The sequence below is a fragment of the Sus scrofa genome, chromosome 6, assembly GCF_000003025.6.
Source record: "Sus scrofa isolate TJ Tabasco breed Duroc chromosome 6, Sscrofa11.1, whole genome shotgun sequence".
Lineage (NCBI taxonomy): Eukaryota > Metazoa > Chordata > Mammalia > Artiodactyla > Suidae > Sus > Sus scrofa.
Window position 1 is genome coordinate 97,346,426 of NC_010448.4, and position 22,727 is coordinate 97,369,152.

General features: G+C 49.4%; 2 protein-coding genes across 4 annotated transcripts in view; both read right to left on the minus strand.

The window, feature by feature from the left end:
• Positions 1-22,727, minus strand: part of GNAL (G protein subunit alpha L) — an 86,867-nt gene that overhangs the window by 3,958 nt on the left and 60,182 nt on the right. For all 3 annotated transcript variants that reach the window (XM_021096047.1, XM_003482035.4, XM_021096048.1), the window contains 6 exons: positions 5,803-5,857; positions 4,648-4,721; positions 4,417-4,475; positions 3,783-3,903; positions 2,683-2,813; positions 1,106-1,173 (listed from right to left, as the gene is read on the minus strand). In XM_021096047.1, coding sequence (XP_020951706.1) covers positions 1,106-1,173; positions 2,683-2,813; positions 3,783-3,903; positions 4,417-4,475; positions 4,648-4,721; positions 5,803-5,857 — 508 coding nt within the window. The remainder of the gene's footprint in view (positions 1-1,105; positions 1,174-2,682; positions 2,814-3,782; positions 3,904-4,416; positions 4,476-4,647; positions 4,722-5,802; positions 5,858-22,727) is intronic.
• CHMP1B (charged multivesicular body protein 1B) lies at positions 10,499-13,188 on the minus strand. The gene has a single exon (XM_005674542.3). The coding sequence runs from the start codon at positions 13,024-13,026 to the stop codon at positions 12,427-12,429; it is 600 nt and encodes a 199-aa protein (XP_005674599.3). The 5' UTR covers positions 13,027-13,188; the 3' UTR covers positions 10,499-12,426.

Consider the following 22,727-nt stretch of genomic DNA (forward strand, 5'->3'; position numbering starts at 1 on the left):
CCACCATCAGAGACCAGAGGTCTGCACATTGTGGGGTGGTGGTGGGTTCACCTGTCTGTCTAGGTGAGCACCTGGTTCAGTTCCCCGTCAGACCACCCAATTTGTGCACTTGGTTAATAACTTCTGATTCTCATTAGGACAGCATTTTGTGGAGCACTTTCTGTGTGTTCTCAGACTTCAGGGATGCACCTCCAAAGGGAGCCCCAACAAGTACAGACACCCGGGAGGAGCTTCTCACTCAGCTCCGCAGGGGCTCTGGGCCATGCTTCCCTCACCCAGCCTGTCCCGGAGACCCCGCTGCTCAGAACCCCTTTGGGGCCTTTGTTTCTTGTCTTTGTGACTTTATCAACATAGGTCTCAAGAAGCAGCCCTAGGGGTCTGGGGGGCAGGTGAGGGTCTGAGGCCCTGGAAATGCTGGGCAGCCCTCCCCGTGGCCCCGGTGGTCTTGTGCCCTGTGTCATGTGCTGTTGGGTCTCTCTGCGAGTGAGCCTGTCAGTGTGTTCTGGCGTTTGCTCATTTTAAGGTAATCAAGCTCACGGCCAGCTCCACCGTACACAGTATTCCATAGAAAAAAATAAAGCACATGTGGCAGAATTTGACCATTTGGCCCATCTGGGTGAAGAGTGTGTGGAAGTTATTTGTGCAATTCTTTCACTTTTTACATAAGTGTGAAATCATCTCAAAGTAAAATGTTTTTTCAAAAAGGGAGTGTCTGAATGTAAGCAAGTCCATTTCCACGTTCACCTTGATCTGAGGAAGAACCACACCCAGCACAGGAGCTGATGTTGCAGACTCTGCTCAAGGACTCTTTCCTTTTTGGAAAACACCACATGCACAGGGCCTGGCCATCTCAGTGTTGCCCTGGGGTCTGTCCACTGCGGGGAGAGAGTCCTGCCTGTTCCTGCAGGGAAGCTGTGTGACCTGAGGTCAGAAGCTGACCTCTCAGAGCCTGCCAGTTCAGCTGTGAGAAGAGGATACGGCACCTGCTCGTATCTCTCATCTTTAGGGGTTTAAATGAGGTGGTGAGAGGGTGCACATCTGCAGCCTGCAAAGAACACCGTAACCCTGACGTGGCAGGGAAACAATGGGCACTGAAGCTGCTCACCAAGAACAGGTCCCGGATGAAGAACTTGGCTCTCGTGACTTTGGGATCCTCTCCTGCATCTGGTGTTGCTGCAGAAGATCAAAGGGAATTTTATGTGAGTGACGTGAAGCAGACAGCATGATGGAAACGTGAGAGGCCTGATAGCAGTGGACAGCCCTGAGACATGTGGCCAGGCTTGAGGCTCAAATGTGACCGCTGTCTCTCTTCTCTCAGGGCATTTTTTTTGTTTGTTTTTTGTCTCTTTTTGTCTTCTTAGGGCTGCACCCTCGGCACATGGAAGTTCCCAGGCTAGGGGTCTAATCGGAGCTACAGCTGCCAGCCTACACCACAGTCACAGCAACACCAGATCCGAGTCACATCTGTGACCTACGCCACCAGCTTACGGCAACACCGGATCCTTAACCCACTGAGTGAGGCCATGGATTGAACCTGCAACCTCAGGGTTCCTAGTCGGATTCATTTCTGCTGCGCCACACGGGAACTCCATCCAAGAGCATTTTCATTGAACAGCTGTTCGTCACCCTGATAAAGCTTTGTTTCGGTGGAGGGGCGACAACTTCCATTCAAATCAAATGAAAGCATCCCACTGCCTTCCTCCTCCCCCTGCCCCCTGCACCTGCCAAGCCCCTCCCTGGAGAGGCTGTGAGCCTTGTTCTTGGGGCTCCACCTCTGCTCCTACTGCAGCCCCTGGTGACAATGATCAGGGTGGCCACTTGAACTCCCAGCCCTTCCTGAGACTTTTCCAAGGAAAGGTGCTGATGACGGGGTGAGGGCAGCCAGGACACTGGATGGAGCTCCAGCAGCAGGGCAGCTGGAAGCAGAGGGCAGGGGGTTGGGGGGAGGAGGCACAGAAAAACCCACAAGGCTGGACAAGGTGAGTGCAAAAGTCAAGATGGGCTTCGTGTTAATGGAAGTTTCTGGGAAAGTCCCTTTCACTCTGCTTTGTTTAGTAGAAGTGGTGGTATTTAGCCGTAAGCAAATCCCTCCTTCGAGACTCTGGTGGCCCAGATGCACTGAAAGCCCAAGAGCAGCCACTGGAAATGGGTTCCTGACTCCTCTGGGTTTGCTGGATGGGGATTTCCCGGCTCAGCACCGAGTCTCAGGGCCCAGAAGCCCCCAATGTCCCAGGCTGGCTGGTCACCCGATGAAGTCACTGTGCTGTGGTCAAAGTCAACCCTGGAGACAGATCCCAGCAAGGCAGGGGCTTGAGCAGAGGTCGCTGCTGCCCTGTCCCCACAGGCCCCCCTGAGTGGCTCCTGCATGGGTCACCGTGTGGGGTCAGCAGACAGGTCCATGCAGACCAACCTGGGGCCCCGTGATGCAGAGCTTTCTCCAAAAACCACACTTTCAGCACGCTGCTCTTCCCCCTCCTGCCTAGTGTGGACCTTGTCAAACTCTGAAATCCTTACAGATGGGCCCACAGGACGTCTTACTTACTCTAGTAGTGCAGGGAGAGGATTGGTCCAAATGACCTGAATTTTCTAGATTCGTTAGAACTTCTGGAATTACAGCTCCAGGGCTACTGAAAAAAGACAGTTCTTTTCCTTCACGGAGAAACACTAGTTCTGGAAGCTTACCATCTTCCGGAACAGTGTAATTTGCATACTCCGGGAAATAGTCTTCAATCTTTGATTTCCCTGCCAAGACCTTTTCCGCCAGCATATCCTGCTTGTTCAGGAACAAGATGATGGAGATGGTTCGTAACCACCTGGAAGGAGAAGCACGCACACAGGCGGGTTTGTCGTGGGGTGTCCGCCAGAGGACAGCCTGCCGGAACTGGCTGAACTCCCTGAAACCCCAGGAGCTCGGCTCCCACCGTCCCGTTGTGAGCAAGACTCTCACAAGGTAAACATTCCCAGGGGGTGATCCGCTCCACGGGGACCCACGTTCACCCGCACCAAAGCCGAGGTTCCCGCAGGGAGTAAACTCTTGGTATCTGTGGTATAATTCAGTAACAAAGAGTCAAAAGAGCAGAACTTAAAACTGTGACCACAAAAGGGACGACTCACGAGCTGGTCACACAGTGCGTCTGGGGCTCTGGGCCGAGGAGCTGGTGTTTGGGGACTGGGGGTCTGTCACTGTGCTGACATGCCCAGGGATGGGCTCAGGGGTCATCCAGTTATTATGGATGCTCTGATTGGGTGCCCACTGAATTTTTTTTTTTTTTGGTCTTTTGTCTTTTCTAGGGCCGCACCCGCAGCATATGGAGGTTCCAGGCTAGGGATCTAATCAGAGCTGTAGCCACCGACCTACACCAGAGCCAGAGCAATGCCAGATCTGAGCTGCGTGTGTGACCTACACCACAGCTCACAGCAACTCTGGATCCTGAACCCACTGAGCGAGGCCAGGGATGGAACCCGCAACCTCATGGTTCCTAGTCAGGTTCATTAACCACTGAGCCACAACAGGAACTCTTTCCCCTCCGCCCCCCACCCCCGAATTTTAAAACCAAACAAAACCAACTTTGAACTGTCTCAGGCTCTCAAAGCAGAGATTTGGATGTTCTTACAGGAGCGTTAACCCAGGAATGTCCCCCACATCAGAGGGACCAAGGGAGGTGCTTGCTACGGCTTGCAGGACATATGGCAGGGAAGGGCGGCCCTGGAGAGCAGGCTCGAAAGGGAGCTGGGGGACATCCACTTCAAGTCCAGGGAGGCTGGCGCCGCGCCTTCCTTACCTGTTGTTCCAGATGCTTTCGAAGAGGTCCAGGGACTCCCGCAGCCTGTTGGTGTTGTTGTCCTCCCGGATCACCATGTTGTAGCTGCTGCAGGCAGCCACGTAGATGATGGCGGTGACGTCTTGGTGGGAGGAGGGGGGAGAAGGGGCACCTCAGTTACGCAGGCAGAGCGGTGACGGTAAAGTGCGCTTCAGAGTGCCCCACACCCCGGGGACCCCGGGGAAAAGCGGGTGTGGGGGACTGGCCGGCTCAGGAACAGCCCAAACTGGCAAAGATCACGTGAACCCGGGATGCTTGACCTCCCTGTTTATTTTTTTGTCTTTTTAGGGCCACACCTGGGGCATATGGACGTTCCCAGGCGAGGAGTTGAATTAAGAGCTGCAGCTGCTGACCTACACCACAGCTCACGGCAACGCCGGATCCTTAACCTACTGAGTGGGGCCAGGGATCGAACCCGTGTCCTCATGGATACTGGTCAGGTTTGCTGCTGCTGAGCCACAATGAGAACTCTCTGACCAGCGTATTTATGGGGCCTGTGTTTAAGGCACTCATGGCTGCACCCAGTGACAGCTCCTTAAACACAGCAGTGGGGTGAGTGGGAGTCCTGCCCATCACTGAATGGGTGCAGAATCACCATTGAAGCACTGGATCCATTTCCTCCTCTCGTCCCTCTGGCCTCCGACATCAAACATGCTGGGGGAGAACACAGCCGGCAGTTATCAGGGGAGGAGGATGCGCCACCTTTGCTGTCCCTCCGCCCGGGGGCCCTGCTAGGCTGCCTCTTCCCTGCGCTGACCGCGCCCTGCGGTTGGCAGCAATGCGGATCTCAGGGCGGCCCCTCGGAGGCTCCTGCCCGCACACTTACTGGAAGTTGACTTTGTCCACTTGGAATCGTGTCTCAAAAATCCCTGAGGTCAGAACTCTGCACCTGAGCAGGTCCTGGGGGCAAAGAAAACAAGCAAAGCAGGTGACCTCCCCGAGTCCACAGAAGGAAAGCCTGGGTCAGCCCTAATCACCAAGCATCTCAAACAGCGATTCCTTGTGTCGTGAGAGAGACAAGAACTAAAAGCTCAGACAAACGCTGTCTCTCTCCCTGGAGAAAGTCACATGAAGATGCTGGTTTGGTCTTGGAGACCAAACCACTCAGGAACATTTCCTCCTGACACCGTGTCCTGCTGCCCACTCCCGGCCAGGCTCCCTGGGGTGAGAAACCAAAGGAAGTGACTCTGCACTGTTCTGGCCAGGATGCTGGCCCTTTTTACTCTCTCCTCATATTTCTGGTCTCTCAGATACAAGATGATGTGTCCCCAGGGGGAGGAGAAAGCCATGCAGTTTCACAAAGCAGCCAACCCTGTCCCTCATCAGCGTGTTGATTGGCCGCCCCTCTTAGCAGGATGAAGTGTTAGACTCGAGGGGAACTCCAGGCTCCGGGGACTGGCTTCACAGAGGGATGGCCTCGGGGACAGCAAAGGGCTCAATCTCGGGGTGTAGAGAGCAGAGGGCCTCCAGGAGGGGGAGGGAGGGTCAGTCTGAGTGGAGACCCCTGACCTGGGGGTTCACTAGCTCTAGGGGCATCTGAGAGCTTCCGTGCTGAGCAAGGCAGGGGGCTCTGAGTCTGCAGATGCCTGAGGGTCAAAGGTGGGGGCACAGACGGTCCCCTCTGCTGCCTACCAATGCACACTGGGGTGCAGGGCGTACTTCCCCAGCTCAGCCTCAACCCAAGGGAGACCCTGAAAGCTCTGGTGTGTGGGACCCGGTACTGGGTCCAAATCAGAAGTGAACATAGAGCTTGGTTTTTCTGTCGACAGTTCCAGGAGGAAGGGGCAGGAGAATCCTATTCTGCACATGGAATTATCTGGAGATGTGCAGTTTGGAAAGCCGGGAGTTTTAGAGCAGTAAGTCGGGGGCAAAATGGGGTGTGCTGAGCATCGCACACAGTCTTCAGGGTGCTTCTTCTAAGGAATGTGTGCTGAACAATCGCTGAGTGACCAGGAACCCCCACCCCTCGTCCCGCTTCTACCTGGTCCGTGGGTGTGTAGTCCACCAGGCTGACGCTGTCAATTCTCTCCAGGAAACTGCAAGGAAAGCCACACGCGCTCAGTGTTGCCCTGAGGACGCCCCAGGCTTGGGGCAGGTGACCATGTGGGGTCCCCACAGCCCAGGAGCCCCAGGATCCACTTTCTTTTCTGAACACGCATCTCCCCAGCAGGTCTGTGTCCCGACCTCAGCCCTCTCTTCCCCGTCCCGCCCTGTGTAGGGTGATGCTACTGGGGGGTCGGGGTCCAGGATGGGGGGGACAGAACCTGATGCCTATGCTATCCCTGTGCCTTCTCTCAAATGGTGCCCCCACAACCCACACAAGCCCTGCCTTCTTTTCCTAGCAGCTCTCACAGGGCCTGACAAGTTTGACATGGATTTGTTTATCTGTTCATCATCTGTCTCTCCCTACAAATGTGGGACCCACGGGGCAGGTCTGCCTTGCTGGCCAGCTTCCCCAGCTCCCGGCCCCCCGCATGTCTTCTGTGGGATGAACGGCTCTCCCCTCCCCCAAGGCTGAGAGCCAGGTAAGCAGGTGGCAGCGAGACCCAGCCTGCAAAGGACACAGGAAGACTCGGAGACTGGTGACCAGTGAGCAAGGGCCTGGAGGGAGGGGCAGCAGAGCGAGTGAGACCAGGAGGGGCTCTCAGTGGCCTGCGCTCTCCTGGCTGAGCATGTCCGGCCCTGGGGAGAGTGGATATGACCTGGACACGGCCTGACTTCCCCAACTGGAAGGTTTGGGGCCACCACCAGGTCCTGAAGTAAAGGGATGGTGGGTCTTCCAGCCTCTGTGCTGGTGTCACTTCCCCATGTCCACATGTTCCCCTCACCAGCACTGCAGGCCCCAGAGGGGCTCACAGATGGGCAAGAGGGAGGCTGAAGACACAGCAAGGCTGCCTCACACCCTTGGCCATGATAACTCCTTCCTGCTGCAGGGCCAATGCCCCCGGTGGGCCTGGATGCTGGTCCCCCACCCATGTGTCTCTGATGGGGCAAGAGCACCTAGTCAGGGATGTCCTCTCACAGAGAGCAAGGAGGGCAGGGGCAGGGACAAGGGCACCACAGCGGATGACAAGGCAGTCCCACACCACCTTTGGCTGCCCATCTGCTGTGGTCAGGGTGTAGAGCAACAATTCAGATGATGCTCTGGGAGATGTTCCCGATGCCCGTCAGGTGGTCAAGCACCAGAGCTGGAGGAGCTCGGGGGTGGTGAGATGTCACACTCGAGACCCAGGACACAGAGGAGGTGGCCCTCAGGCCAGCACAGCTAAAGAACCCTGTGCCCCTAGACTCTGAGAAGCACCCAGCACTCTGAGAAGCACCCAGCCTCCTCCTTCTGGCCCTAGGGTGTCCTCTGCCATCACTGAACAGCACACCTGATGACTCACGTCCCTCCTGCTCCTTCCCCAGGGTGAAGTCCACACCAAAGCCGGCCTCCCGGCCTTTTGCAGTCTGTCCCATCTCTTCCTTGGTCCTGATGTCAAACCCTCCACTCCAGTCATGGAGTTTTCAGCTCTTCAGACCTTTGCGTGATTCCCAACTTTTTTTTTTCTTGAAGCCTCAGATTGAACTCAACTTTTTCTAAGAAGCCAATGCTATGGAACAGAATCAAAAGCCCAGAAAAATACCCACACACATTTGGACAATTAGTTTATGACAAAGGAGCAAAGAACATACACTGGAGAAAAGCAGTCTCTTTAGGAACTGGTGCTGGGGAAACTGGGCAGCTACATAGAAAAGAATCAGACTAGACCATGATCTCACACCCTACATAAAATCAAACTCAAATGGAATGAAGACTTGAATGTAAGATCTCAAACCACAGAATTCTCAGAAAAGAATACCCAGGCAGTAAGCTCCTTGACACTGTTCTTAGCAATATCTTATGATATCTTCAGGTAAGGGAAACAAAAACAAAAATAAACAAATGGGACTAAACTAAAAAGATTCTGCACAGTGAAGGAAACCACCAACAAAACAAAAGGCCGCCTACCAAATGGGAGAAGATATTTGTAGATCATGTATCTCATAAGGGGCTAATACCTACAATGTACCAAGAGCTCATGTGACTCAACAAAAAAACCAGCTTGATTTATTAATGGGCAGAAGAACTGAATAGACATTTTTTCCAAGGATACATTTTCTCAAAGATGGCCAACAGGCACGTGAAAAGATGCCCAACATTGCTAACCATCAAGGGAATGCAAATCAAAGCCACAATGAGAAATCACCTCACGCCTGCTTCTAGAATGGCTCTTATCAAAAGTAAGAAATAACAAGTGCTGTGATGATGTGGAGAAAAGGGAACCCTTGTGCACTGTTGGTGGGAATGTAAATTAGTGCAGCCACTTCAGAAAACAGTAAGGAAGTTCCTCAAAAAATTGAAAACAGAACAACCATATGAATCACCAGTTCCACTCAGGTGTCTATCCAAAGAAAATGAATTCTAATTCAAGACAGTCTCTGGATCCCTATGTTCATAGCAGCACTATTTACAACAGCCAAGACAGGGAAACAATCTAAAAGTCCAGGTGAATGGATAAAGATGTGGTATGTATACACAATGGAATATTATTCAGCCATAAAAAGGAAATCTTGCCATTTGTGACAACACAGATGGATCTTGAGGGTATTATACTAAGTGAGGTCAGTCAGATGGAGAAAGAAAATGCCATATGATTTCACTCATGTGTAGAATATAAAAAACCGAAAACCCTAAATAAATGAACAAACCAAACCAAACCAAACCCAACCCATAGATACAAAAAACAGAGTGGTGGTTCCCAGCAGGGAAGGGTCGGGGGGAGGGAGGGTGAAGTGGATGAAGGAGATGGACTATGGGGATGGGTGGAAACTAAATTTTTGGTGGTGAGCTACTGTTGTAGACAGAAGTAGAAACCAAATGTTATAAACATGAAACTTACATAATCTGATAAACCAATGTTTCTTAAAAAAGAAGTAAAAACATGAAGCCAGTTTTAACCCTCAGGTCACTATAATCCCATCCAACATGCTGTTACTGTTTCATGATTTGATGTGCATGCAACACGCCTTATGTGGTGACTTACCTCCTTTGTATCAGTTGAAGTAGAAAACACAAGTGTGTAAAGAGCACTCATCTTATGTTCACTCCTGCGTACATTTGTGTATTTCCCTTTCTACAGTCTAAATCCTTTGCTGTATCCCACCATTCTGAATAAACATGGGTTAGTGTCTGTCCTGACCAAACTGAGCAGGAGGGAGGAGGTGTAACCCTGATGTGCTGCAGCAGACGCCTCAATCTGGAGAAACGCTCGGAGGAAGAGGACACAGTGCCATACGTCTGGGCCCTGCCCTTGGCATCGGTGGGCTCTGGGTGTGGCCAGGGGCCTACTGAGCTGGGGACACTGACACCCTGGGATTGTGTACCGTTTTGCTATAGGAAACAAACCCTAGGAAACCAGGCAGGCCTAGAGCTCATTCCTACCAGCTAATTAGAAGAAAAACACTGGGAGGAGCCAGCTCATCAGTTTGCTCAATGTCCTGGGGGAATCTGGCTACAGAAATGCCTCCAAGAGGGCGTCATGCTGGTTGCAGAGGACTCTGCTCAGCAAGGTGAGGTTGTCTGGCTGACTCCGAGCCCACGTTCAATTAATAAGGCTCAGCTGGGTGCTTTTTTTAGGTGGCTCTTCTCCAAATCAAAGACAGCAGGTAGGGCACCTGGTGCCCTCCGCCTGACAGGCTCAGATGCACAAACACTCCTGCAGGAAGAGTAGCTTTAGCAAGAACGTTCTCCAATAGTGCACCTGGCATCTGAACTGACGTAAACTAAGTAGCTCACAAGATTAACTAAAAGTTTATTCTACATCCATCTAGAAACTGCATTTCAAGGCAGTAAGATAAAACGGAGAAATGATCATAAGGATTCTATCAGTATTCACATGGAAGATTAACCATTTCCTTGGTATGTTTAAGTTGGATCCTTTTGGAAATTCTTCACCTCCAGAAGTTGCAACACAAGGAAGAATCTTGTTGCCATGAAGAAACTATTTCAATAAAGAAGTAATAGGGGGAGTTCCCACTGTGGTGCAGCAGAAACGAATCTGACTAGTATCCATGAGGACTGGCCTTGCTCAGTGGGTTAAGGATCCGGCATAGCCATGACCTGTGGTGTAGGTTGCAGACACAGCTCGGATCCCGTGTTGTTGTGGCTGTGGCATAGGGCAGCAGCTGTAAGCTCAGATTTGACCCCTAGCCAGGGAACTTCCAATATGCCGGGAGTGTGGCCTAAGAACCAAAAAAAAAAAAAAAAAGAAGAAGTAATAGGAATTCCTGCTGTGGCACAGTGGGATCAGCAGCATCTCTGGAGCACTGGGATGCAGGTTTGATCCTGGCCTGTCACAGTGGGTTAAGGATCCGGCATTGCCGCAGCTGTAGCATAGGTCACAACTGCAGCTCAGATCTGATCCCTGGCCCAGGAACTCCACGTGCCACAAGGCAGCCAAAAAACAAAAACAAAAACAAAAAGTAATAACTTGGGCTTCTAGAAATACGCATGAAAATGCTGTGCTAACCAAACAGAAACTCAGGTGCTAAGGGTGAATTGGGAAAAATACTAAGCTTTCTGAACCAAATCAATCCCTGAGTTCTTTTTCTTTAAATAGCTTTTTAAACAGGATGTACATTCATATGCAATCACATGCAGTTTAAAATGATTTATTTGACAAAACTTCTATGGTTTACATTTCAGCATTTCATCAGTTGCAAAAGTGAGGAAGTAAATCACGGACCTGGTATACTTTTGAAAATATCTGTTTCATAAAAATGTACATTCATAGTTTGAAATGAACATATTTTAAGAAAATTCAAGCATATATAATCATTGTTTAATCTCACAAAATATATTAATTTTGTTGGGAATATCTGGACTACAAAAGGGTCTTCAATTTACCAAAGGACCAACACTAAGCTATTTTCCTAAGCTGCAATAATTTTTTCCAGTCTCAAAAAGGGTTAGGATTCATGCTGTGCTCACACACAGCTGCCTCTGTGCCACCTTATGGATGAGCAGAGACACCAAAAGGGACAAGAAGAATTGAGACCGACTGTCAGGTGTCCCTCACGGAACACTCTGGAACAACAACTAGTCAGACTGACAACATTTAAATACGAGGGTCATTCCTTACTTGCACGCACCTCTTCGTTTTTTCCCCCCTTAAACACACGCATTCACACTGGAGGACATATTGTAATGGTGACTACTTGGTTATGAATCTTTCAAAGGGCTTGAGATCCGTTTAATTCTTTTCTGAAATGCGGGAATTCTCTCTTGGAGAAATCTTCTAGTGAAGAATTAAATATTTAACCTAGATCAATATGCTTGCATAATATACTAGGCAAAAGTTAAGTCTTCGTTCTCCATGTTTTGAGGATCTGAAAAATCGGTGGCTGCAGGCTTTATTTCACTTTTACTTTACACACCCCCTTTCCTGAAAGATGGAAGGCAGCACAGCTGGGCTTCAGCCTGAGAGGGTCAAGCCTTCGGTCCAACCCTACTACCTCTCCTTCCTAGATTCCCAGACAGCTGCATGTATATTTAAGTGATTCTCATGGCTAAGTAAAACATTCCAATTGATACTCCCAAGATTTTAAAGAGTTGTTGTTTTAAGACAAAATAATAAATGCAAATAATTAGAACCTAAAATGCAGTGCTAATTTTATTTCTATTTTTGATTAAAATAAAAACAAAACCTAGAAACACACAGTCCCAGGGCTTTCCCAAACCAACCAACAGTTCTTTGGCAATGTTAGAGTAATAGGACTGTCATGCTAATTCACATACTTTAAAAGATATCTAATTAAAGTGTTGAAATAGGAGGATAATTAGAATTGTGTGAGAGAAGTTCATTTGGAAAAAACTGTCGCATGTTAAACTTTGTAAATCCCAAACCATAAATGAACAATTTTCTCTCATAATAAATGGAAGTTACGTGGCATTTTTTTCCACTTATAAAAAGACAACTTCCACACAAACACATTTATAGAACGTAAACAGTAAGAGTATTATGCCAGAAAGTCCTAAAGTAATTTTAGTGTTAAGTTACGAGAACAGATTAATAGTCAACTGCTGTCCGGGTTTGATGGTGAAAAACAAAGGATACACAGAATAGCATTGTCCATTAAGTAAGTCTCTGAATGAGGGATTAATAGCCCTGTAATCAATCCAAGTAATCACCACTTGTCAACTCTAGATACAGAAAATTAACTCTAATTACAACTCTAATTACAGAACATTAAGAAAACCTTCAATTCTTATAATTCGGGCAGAAAAGTGAATACCCGGGAATTAGAGCTTTGACCAAATTTTGGGGGAAGAGTCATATCCGACAAATTAACTAGTTCTGTTAAGAGACAGCTATAAAAATACACATCACGAGAACTTCGAAATCCAGTTAAGAGTGGAGAAAAGCCTGTAACTTAATGTATCTGGAGAGCTTTGTAAACCCAAAGGTAGAAGCATCTTAAGTAAAGAGCATTTCGGCATTGGGGCGAGGTCCGACTTCCTAGTGTGGGGCAACCGTCTTCCGAAGGCGGCTGTGGCCAGGACACCTCTGTGCGGGTTCGGCGGTTACACCTGGTCCCGGAGGCGGGCCAGCCTCTGGGACAGTTCGTCCTGCTCCGCCGAGGCCACGCTCGTGCCCACGGAGCCGGTCTGGCCCTGCGGCAGCTCCATGTTGAGGTCGAGGCCGGCCTCGTCTGCCATTTCCTGCAGCAGCATATCCACCTGGCCCTGGGGAGTGGTCAGCGTCGTCGTGCTGCTCATCGTGTCCTCCATCTGCTGGGTCTGCACGTCCAGAGTCTCGAACTGGTGTTCGAACTTGTCCATCAGGGCGGAGATCTTCTCGAGATTCATGGTCTTCAACGTCGCGTCCATCGATTTAACCACACCGGCCATCGACTTGGTCACCTTGCCCATCGTCACGGCGGTCTGGACCCTGGCAGCCACCGCGTCCACCCGCGCACTCATTCTCAGGAAATTCACCGCCTGGTTCTTCTGGCGAATCGCGTTCTCGGCGTGTATCCTCGCAACTTCCATGTTGCCCTTCTGAATGGCCTTTTTAATCTTGGCCTTTTCGGCCTTTTCCTCCTTGTCGCATTTCTTGGCACTCCTGCCCAGTTCTTTGGCCGCGAACTTCAAGTTGAACAGGTGTTTCTCCATGTTGGACATGGTCGGACGGCTCCTTGGGGTCCGCTGCCAGGGCTAGGTGGACGCAGCAGGAGGCAAAAGGAGGGAGTCCGCTCCTAGCCGCCGCTCCTTTGTTTTGGTCGCACTTCCTGCTTCTGCCGAGCGCGGCGCCGGCGGTGACGTCATCGCTGGGCGCGCCCTGGGCGCTCAGGCCGGGGGTGGGGCCAGGGCGGGGCTCCCCGGCTCGGGGGACGCACGACGCACGGGCTAGGGGCGGGGCTCGCGGGACGCGAGGTCCGAGGCGGAGCTCCCGGGCCGGGGGCGGGGCTCCCGGGCCCGGACCGCTCAGACCTGGGTCCCCCTGGCCGGATGCTGAGGTTCAGAGAGCGTTGCGTGTTGTCTGCCCCCCACAGTTGTTAAAAGCACTAAAGTAAATTCATAGAAATGCGTGTCCATATGCTTTCTTAGGCATGGACAGGGCTGTCCGGACCTGCACGTAAAAAATGTTCAAATCTGGTGGCCTCAGTGTCCGGCCAGGCTGGAAATCAGGAAGCTATCTCGAGTAGGCAGACCACAGCCTTTTCCATCTGCTCCTGCAACCTCCAATTCCTCAGGGGAACGTGGGCCGTTACCAGTTAAAAGTACAAAACAACGAAAGCTGTAGCACTGACCCGCATCCTGGTGTTGGAGGACAATCTGGCTGCAACCTGTGACATCCTTTTACTGCGGTGGGTGATAACACCTTCCAGGCCTTGGACCACCTCACCTAGGACATGGCTGAAGGTCAGTCTGTAGGCGAGTTACCAGCAACTACCATCCCAGAATCCTTCTGAGGTTTAATAATAAAAGATCCAGCTTTTGCTGACATGATTCTACCTATTTGATATTTTATAAATATCCAAGACACGTCACTCACATTTCACTTTGACAGGCCAAATTGTCATTTTAAATTTATGCAGGCAGAGGATGGTGAAGTACTGGAACCCATACCCACTGGTATAGATCAGAACCATCACCCTTCAGAAGTGCAGGCTTTCAGATGGCAGTGACATGTGGTGTGGCTCTTTTCTTTTAGAAAGATTCCCCCACCATCACCTCCACAATAACAACCTATAAAGGCCCAACCTACCCTAAGGAGCCAAGTGGCAGGTGAATTCTGAGTCATTCTGTCTGAGACAGTTTTAATCCGGAGTCTCAGTATCCCTGGGGGCCTCCTGTGATGTCTGCCAAGGGTGCTGTGGTCCCATGCATTTTCCTAATGCTCAGCTCTGGTTATGTCACACTCTTGCTCCAAAACCTGAGCAGCAAGGCACACAGCGCACACAGTCCCCACCCTCCCAATCAAGCCAGAATGAAGCGCCATTTGTGTCAGTGGGTCGGTGGGTGTGGACGAGATGGGATGGTCCTTGCCGCCTGGGCTTCCCCCTCCCCTCTCCCCCCAACCTTGTCTCTGCCTGTTGAGATCCCCCCTCAAAGCTGCCTTCTCCAGGACCCCTCTGCCTCCCTGCACACTGCACCTCCTCACAGCACACTGGGCAGGCCTCCTGGCACTGGGGCCTTGGGTGCCTGTTATACTATGGACCACGCGAGGTGCCGAGTCAATCAATGTTCCCAGTGCCCAGACGTCCACGGGGGGGAGGGGGCCTCCCCACTCCTTCCCAGTTCTCTCTGCAATAAAGAGCCATCTGATTCAGAAAACAGCAATGGCAGATTTTGGACTTTCCCAACAAAGGAAGCAACATGAAAGCAGGAGGGGGCAGCCCGAGTGTGGTACTGACTGGGCACCAGTCCTGCTGGCAAAGCTGTGTGATTACTTGTACGACCCAGTGTAGATCACCTCACTTCCTTAGGCCTCAGTTTCCTGTTTGTAAAACTAGAAGGGGAAGACCTAGCAGCTAACAGAAGTGCCTTCATCAGTTCTTGCCACTGGGGGAGGCTGCTCAAAACCATTGCATTAAAAACAACAACAACAACAAAAACAAAACAAAAAAACCTCTGAATTAAAATAATTCATGTAAAGTCTCAAAATAGTGTGTTTGGCCAAGACCTGAAGCCATGGGGACGCTTACTCACTGCTGGTGGGAGTATCAGCAGATACAATCTTTTTACCTAATAAAGTAAAATGTGCATCCCTTACCAGCACCAGTTCCACCTCCTCTTATCCGCTTAGAGAAAGGCTTGCACGTGTGCACCAGGTACAAAAGGATATGTCTTAGCCTAAACCTGGGCACAACCCAACTGTCCGTGGACAAAACAGAAAAATAAATTGTGGCATATATATTTTTAACAATCGAATACTATATAGTAATGGAAACAAGCAGCTACAACTGTCCTCAAAGCACAAATACATCCTAAAAACTTAATGAGAACAAAAGAAACAGACCAAAAGGGTGTACACTGCAGAATTCCTTAAAAAAAAAATCCCTGAAACACTCTGTAGAGATTCATTGTCAGTTACTAAGAGGAAAAAATGTGTGGTTTAAATGGCCTTTTCCTTGGCAATCTGTGATGGGTGCTGTCAAGTCTCATGTGGAGTCTGCAGAGCAGATTCAGCCGAAATGGTGCCTGTGTCCGTTTCAACATTTCTCCTCCGTTTACAAAACAGTCTGTAGGAAGGAAATCTACTCCTTCCGCGGGGTCCCTGCCTCAAGGGAAAGACCAGTATAAGCAGAGACTACAGAGCTATGGCAGGAAAACAAAGACCAGGGGTATTTCCTGGTCTGTGAAACGTGCCTGTCCCCCTGTCCCCAATCTCCCTTCCCCTTCTTCACTGGGAATCTCTAATACGCCACTTTGCCCTTCTTAAGAAAAGCTGATTCCCCACATACACACTGATGCCGGATCTTTAGCAGCTGCCTGGTGGGAAACAAGTCATCCTGTGGACTGGAAGGTGGAAGGGACTTCATGATCACGCATCTGGAGGAGACGGATAGGACTCACGCTGGCCAGGCTGCAAAGGGGACTGCTCTCCAGGCGGCTGGCGGTTCTCACACCAGTTTTTCCCCCTTAAACTTGAACATTCAGCTTACAAGCCACAAGTGAAAAACAGTTACCATGTGCCCTTGGCAGTCAGTCCGCTGTGCGCCACAGCCCTCTCTGTCCTCCTCAGCCAGCTCCCTCTGTGTAAGAGTGTCTGGGGCGGGGTGGGGACACAGCCCTGTGCTCCTTACTGCTGCTCCTGGGACGATTCACAGCCTATCTTGATGCTGTGCCTGACCTGCCACGAGACACAGCTTTTAAGTAGCATCTTGTCACAGTTAAATTAAGCTTAAGTAGGTCAAGTGATTTAAAGTAGCCACAGCCACAGATCAGAGAGGACCTGAGCTAGTGGCCTCATGTTCTGGGAACCACTCTGAGTCCTCTTCGGGCTCGTTGAACCCACTCTGTCCATGTAAAGGAAGCTGTTCTCTGCTGTTAGGGCCCACGCAAGGCTGAGCAAGGCAATTCATTTTGTTCAAGGAGGAGCTGCAATTAAGCTTCGGTGCCAAAACGAAGGTTTTGTTCGTGTAAGCTGCTATCTTTAGTTAGGGAGCAAAACAGGATGAGAACTCAGCTATAACTTAATGAATCCTACTACAAGTAATTTAAAACTTCTATTCAGAATGTAAAAAACCCTGTCACAAAGCAGGACACTTCTTCCCACCTGGACACTTGTGTCATTACTGTGGTAGTGTGCAGTTTCTCTGAGACAGTGAACACCTGTGGTCTAAACAAGGTAGGATTTTTTTTTTCTTTTTTACAGCCACACCTGTGGCTCCCAGACTAGGAGTGGAATCCGAGCTGCAGCTGCCGGCCTACACCACAGCTCACGGCATCGCCAGATCCTTAACCCGCTGAGTGAGGCCAGGGATTGAACTTGTGTCCTCATGGCTACTAGTCAGGTTCTTAGACTGCTGAGCCTCAACGGGAACTTCAACAGCAAACTCTTCACTGGCTTTTACTTGAAATAAAGTCGGGAAATAGCACAGATTGTATCCACCTGGGAAACAGCTGGTGACCCTCCCATCACATGCCTGTGACAGCACTGTCCCCACTGGTCCCGCCACCTCCTCAGGTCCTGATGAGGAAGCCGTCCTCAGGCAGGAGCTTGCGAGGGACAGGGTAAACTGAGGCCTTCCTGATGCAGAGACTTCCTGCCTTGTGGCTCAGCTCACACTATGGGTCAGAGAAGAGCTGAAGTTAGGAATGGGCCTCCCTCTGCTCCCCTCATGCTGTTTCTTATTTCAGAGGGATGTGAGATGTCCTTAAACATGGCCCACTGAGGATAATAAAACATATCCTTTTTTTGGAAAAATGATCTGTTTAGTCTTGTTGATTTTATAAGACTGTCTAATCACTGTGCACATCTTAGCAGAGTCAAAGCAAAGCGAGTTCGTCCTCGGCCCCATCCAGGAGCAGGTACAAGGTACGAGGTACGAGGAATCCTTCATGCCTTCTTCACAGAAATAATGCCCCAGCCCTGGAGGCTCAGAGCCATGCAGAGCAGGAGGAAACACTGCCTCCCATGTGCCTCACTGATTACAGGAACGATGCTATTCGCAAGCAAACGTCGGTGCCATCTGCACTCAGTATGGTCCGGGAAGAACAGAGTGAAGCTAGTATCCAAAAGGCAGCTTGCTGTTGACATTGGGGGGGGGGGTGTCTATCATGTGATCACTGGGGTTTGGTGTAAAGAAGATATTTAATTCTAACCACTGCCGTATGTACTGTCTAAAGAAAAGTTTCACTTCCTTTCTTTGAAAGCCTCCTCTGACATGAAATTATCAAAGGGGAGCTCCTTCCCGCCCTGAACCGTGTTTCAGAGGCTGTAATTCCACGTCTTGATACTGTGCACACACTCCTGCCGTTTACAGGAAGGAGGGAAGTACTCGTGTATTTATTAGTGCATTCTGCTTTCTCTGAGTGATAACTTCTGCTCTAAAGGAGGCGAGTGCCACCAGGAATCCAGCACCTCACTCCATCACGCTGCACACCAGTCCCTCGTTTACACAGACCACGCTCTGCTTTGCCATTCATCGTATGATGGACAGCTGCATTGCTTCCACTTGCTGGTGACTGTGAATAACGCTGCTATGAACAGATATTGTGCCTTTATCTGAGCTCTAGAGAATGATTCATTCTGTATACATGAGAATGGTGGATGAGAAATAGTAGAGAGCGCAGAAAAGGGAGTTATAAAAGTCCATTCATTTAACAGGTGATTTTTGTTATTTTTAATTACAAAAAATTTTTTGGCCATAGCCGCAGCATGCGGAAGTTCCTAGGCCAGGGATCGAACTCATGCTGCAGCAGTGGTCTAAGCTGCTGCAGTGACAACACTGGATCCTTAACCCATTGTGCCATTAGGGAACTCCATAACGGGGCTTTTGAACATGGACTACATGCTGGGCTTTGTTCCATGCACAGTGGGGAACAGTCAGCAGTGGCCCACTGACCCATCCAGAAGGGAGAGTTTAAAACGCCTGATTAGATTTAGTTATTCATTCGACAAATATTTAAGGAGATGTTACTGTGTTGGGCATGGTATGGAGAACAGCTCAAAATCCTATGGAAGGAAATTTTTATAAAAGTTTCCTATTCATTTCCTTAAAGACAGTTTTTAAGAGATACTATGACATTTTCAGCATGGAAATTGTATTTTGAATCAGTATTTTTTTTTTTTTTGTCGTTTTGGGCTGCGCCCACAGCATATGGGGGTCCCCAGACTAGGGGTTGAATTGGAGCTGTAGGTGCTGGCCTATACCACAGCCACAGCAACGCAGGATCCGAGCCACCTCTGCAACCTAACCACAGCTGATGGCAACGGCGGATCCTTAACCCACTGAGCAAGGCCAGGGATCAAACCTGTGACCTCATGTATACTAGTCAGATTCATTTCTGCTGAGCCACGACGGGAACTCCTGGATCAGTATTTTTGTTTCTCCATTTCTCTTCTCTCTTAAGCTGATTTTAAAAAGGCAAAGTAAAAATATGCAGGGTCTGAAGCTGGTTCTTACCCCGAATGCTCTGGGCAGTGCACCTGCACTGAGGCCATGCTCCCCAAGCACACAGGTGAGATGGGGCATTGACTCACTCACAGGGGTGAGGAGCATTGACTCCTGTGGAAGCAGTCACTTGCTGCTGTTGAACGGAGTCTCTCTTTCTGCTTTTTTCCTTGGGGTTAAATAGAAAGGCCCTGAAATTAGGCAGATTCAAATGATCAACAATCTCCATGTTAATTTTACTGAGGTGTCCAAATTGATCTAACAAGCCAGGTGCAACAGGGAGGTCTCAAGGTGCATTTAAAGAGCACAATTCAACATTTTTTGTACATCCAAAGTTGTGCAACCACTCCACAATCACTTTTAGAATTTGCATCACTCCGAAAGGGCACCTGGGGCCCATTAAGCAGTCATCTGCCCCTCAACTCCCCTCATCCCTGTGTGACTCTACTTCGTGTTTCTACAGAAATATTTGTTCTGTGCATGTCATATAAATGGAATCACACTACACGTGGCCTGTTGTGTTTGGCTTCTTTGACTTCACATCATGTCTTCGAGGTTCATCCATGATGTATCTGTGTCAGCACTTCGTTCCTTTTTATGGCTGAGTACTATTCCATTGCACAGACAGACCACAGCCTGTTTATCCATCTACCAGTTGATGGGCATTTGGGTTGTTTCTGCTCTTTGGCTATTATGAGTACTGTTGCTGTGAACATCTGTCTAGAAGTTTTGGTGCAGATGCATGTTTTCAGTGCTCTTTGGTATATACCTAGGAATTGCTGGGTCATGTGGTAACTCTACATTTAACTTTTTGTACAACTGCCAGACTGTTTTCCAAAGTGGCTGTGCCACTTTACATTTCTACTGGCAGTATAAGAAGGTTCCAACTTTTCTGCATCATTCACCAACATTAGTTTTTATCTGACTTTTTGATTCTAGGCAAACTAGGGGGTGCAGTGGTAACTCATTGTGGTTTCGATTTGCATTTCTCTGATGGCCAGTGATAGTGACCATTTTTCATAGCTTATGGCCATTTATATATCCTATTGGTGAAATGTTTCATCTAATCTTTTGCTCATTTTAAAACTGGGCTATTTATCTTTTTATTATTGGGTTGAGAATTCTTCATGTATTGTGGATATAAGTAACTTAGATACATAATTTACAAATACTCTTCCCTCTTCTGGGAGTTATCTTTTACATTTCTTGAACTATGATAACCTCTATAAAAACCTGGCTTCCCATCGTGGTGCAGCGGAAATGAATCTAACTAGGAACCACGAGGTTGCAGGTTCGATCCCTGGCCTCACTCAGTGGGTTAACGATCTAGCATTGCCATGAGCTGTGGTGTAGGTCACAGATGCAGCTCAGATCTGGCATTGCTGTGGCTGTGGTGTAGGCCGGCAGCTGTAGCTCCAATTAGACCCCTAGCCTGGGAACCTCTATATGCTGCTGGTACAGCCCTAAAAAGCACACACGCGCGCGCGCACACACACACACACACACACACACACACACACGCGCGCGCGCACACACATACACAAAAGAGCAAAAAAAGAAAAAGAAAAAAACCCCAACTAACCATTGTGGCTTTCATTTGCCAATTATGTTTGAGAAAGGAGTTGCTTAGAAATGAAAAGTTGAGAGAGACTTCAGGACCGGAGAAAATGGGTGTCCTTGTGAAAGTCCACTATTCATAAGCTTGGACCCACCCTCATCATCTTTAAAATTTCCTACCTGGCAGCACCTGGCACATTTTTGATGCCCACATGATGCTTGCTAAATTTTTTTTTTTTTTTCCTTAGGGATGCGCCTGTGGCATATGGAAGTTCCTGGGCCGGGGTCAAATCGGAGCTGCAGTTGCAGCTGCAGGCCTGTGCCACCACCACAGCCATGCCAGATATGAGCCACATCTGCAACCTACACCATAACTCATGGCAACGCTGGATCCTTTAACTCACTGAGTGAGGCCAGGGATTGAACCCATACCCTCATGGATACTAGTAGGATCCTTAACCTGCTGAGCTACAAGGGGAACTCTTAAAAAATTTTTTTTTCTTTTTAGGGCTACATGTGTGGCATGTTGAAATTCCTAGGCTAAGGGTCAAATGGGAGCTGCAGCTGCCGGCCTATGCCACAGCCACAGCAATGAGGGATCTGAGCTGCATCTGCGACCTACACCACAGCTCATGGCAATGCCAGATCCTTAACCCACTGAGTGAGGTCAGGGATTGAATCCGCTTCCTCATGGATACCAGTTGGGTTTATAACCCACTGAGCCACAAGGGGAACTCCAGATGTTTGCTAAATTTTTAACCTAAAAGAATCTCACAAGTCTTTAAGATTTAAGATGTGAAATCCTGGCTAAACCAGGTAGCAGACTGGCATGGTGCAGTCCGTGTCACCTTGGGTGCTTTCATTCCCTTCTCTGTGGATTGGTGATGATAAACTCACTGGGTTTGTGTGAGGATTTTCATGTCAACTCAGATGACGTGCGCAGAACAGTGTCCCCACATAGCTTCTGCAGGTACGAGCTATTCTGCTGTTGCACTTTGAAGCTGAGAAATGCAGCATCTGTGCCATGACTCTGTAGCTGTGCATCCTGACCAGAGGCTATGCTGTGCAGTAAGTCTGAGGGTCAGTGGGAATCCACCAGGATTCTCCACTCAGGGGAGTAGCTTTCTGAGAGATTTTTAAAAATCCATGTATACACTATGAAATAGTAGGAATAAAACTGGTCTCTGTTCCTGCTTCCTGACAGAAGGCTCCAGCAACCCTTGTAATTTCCTGGGTGCAAGGAGCATCTTTTGTTTTAATGAGGTGACCTTGGCAAGCTCCTGGATGCTCCTGGCCAGGACGGGGCTCCTGGAAGACCAGCCTGTGATGAGAAGCTTGGGGTTCTCAGCCCCACCTCCATCCTCCAGGGAGGGGAGGGGGCTGGAGACTGAGTTAATGATCGCTCATGCCCATGGGACATGTCCCACAAAAGTCCCAGCAGCGTGGGGCTTGGAGAGCTTTGTGCCATGGACACATCTGCCAGCTGGGAGGGTTCGGCACCCCAACCCGATGGAGGCACAAGCTCCTGCACTCGGGACCCCCAGTTCTTGCCTTGGGGACCTCTTCATCTGGCTGTTCGTCTGCGTCCTTTATCACATCCTTTAATAAACTGGGGGACATAAGTATGTGTTTCCTTGAATTCTGTGGGCTGTTCTAGCAAATCACTGCATCCAAGTGGGGTGGCTGTTCATCTGCGTCCTTTATCACATCCTTTAATAAACTGGGGGACATAAGTATGTGTTTCCTTGAATTCTGTGGGCTGTTCTAGCAAATCACTGCATCCAAGTGGGGTGGACATGGAATCTCCGAGCTGCAGTCAAGTGGGGCAGCAGCTGTGGTCACCTAGGGGCCTAGCTGTACTTGGCATCTGAAGTAGGGTCTCGGGGGCCTGAGGCTCCCCAGGAAGGTAGTGTCAGAACAGAGTACATGGCGGGACACCGAGCTGGTAAATGTGGTCACAGTTGAGTGAAGGGGGCCCTGGAGGGGTACAGGTTCCCAAGCGCAGAACAATTTGTGTTAAACTCTCTCAAGAGGCTGCTTCTCAGGCGAGGTTTCTATATGGGGGAGAAGGACTCGGATAACCAGGCGGACCTGCTTATACTGAGATATTGGCCATAAAGTTTATTCTTCATACTTAAAAAAATGATTGTACTGCCCATAAACAGGAACAATTCATCTAGAAAATGAATCTGAAAATAGATC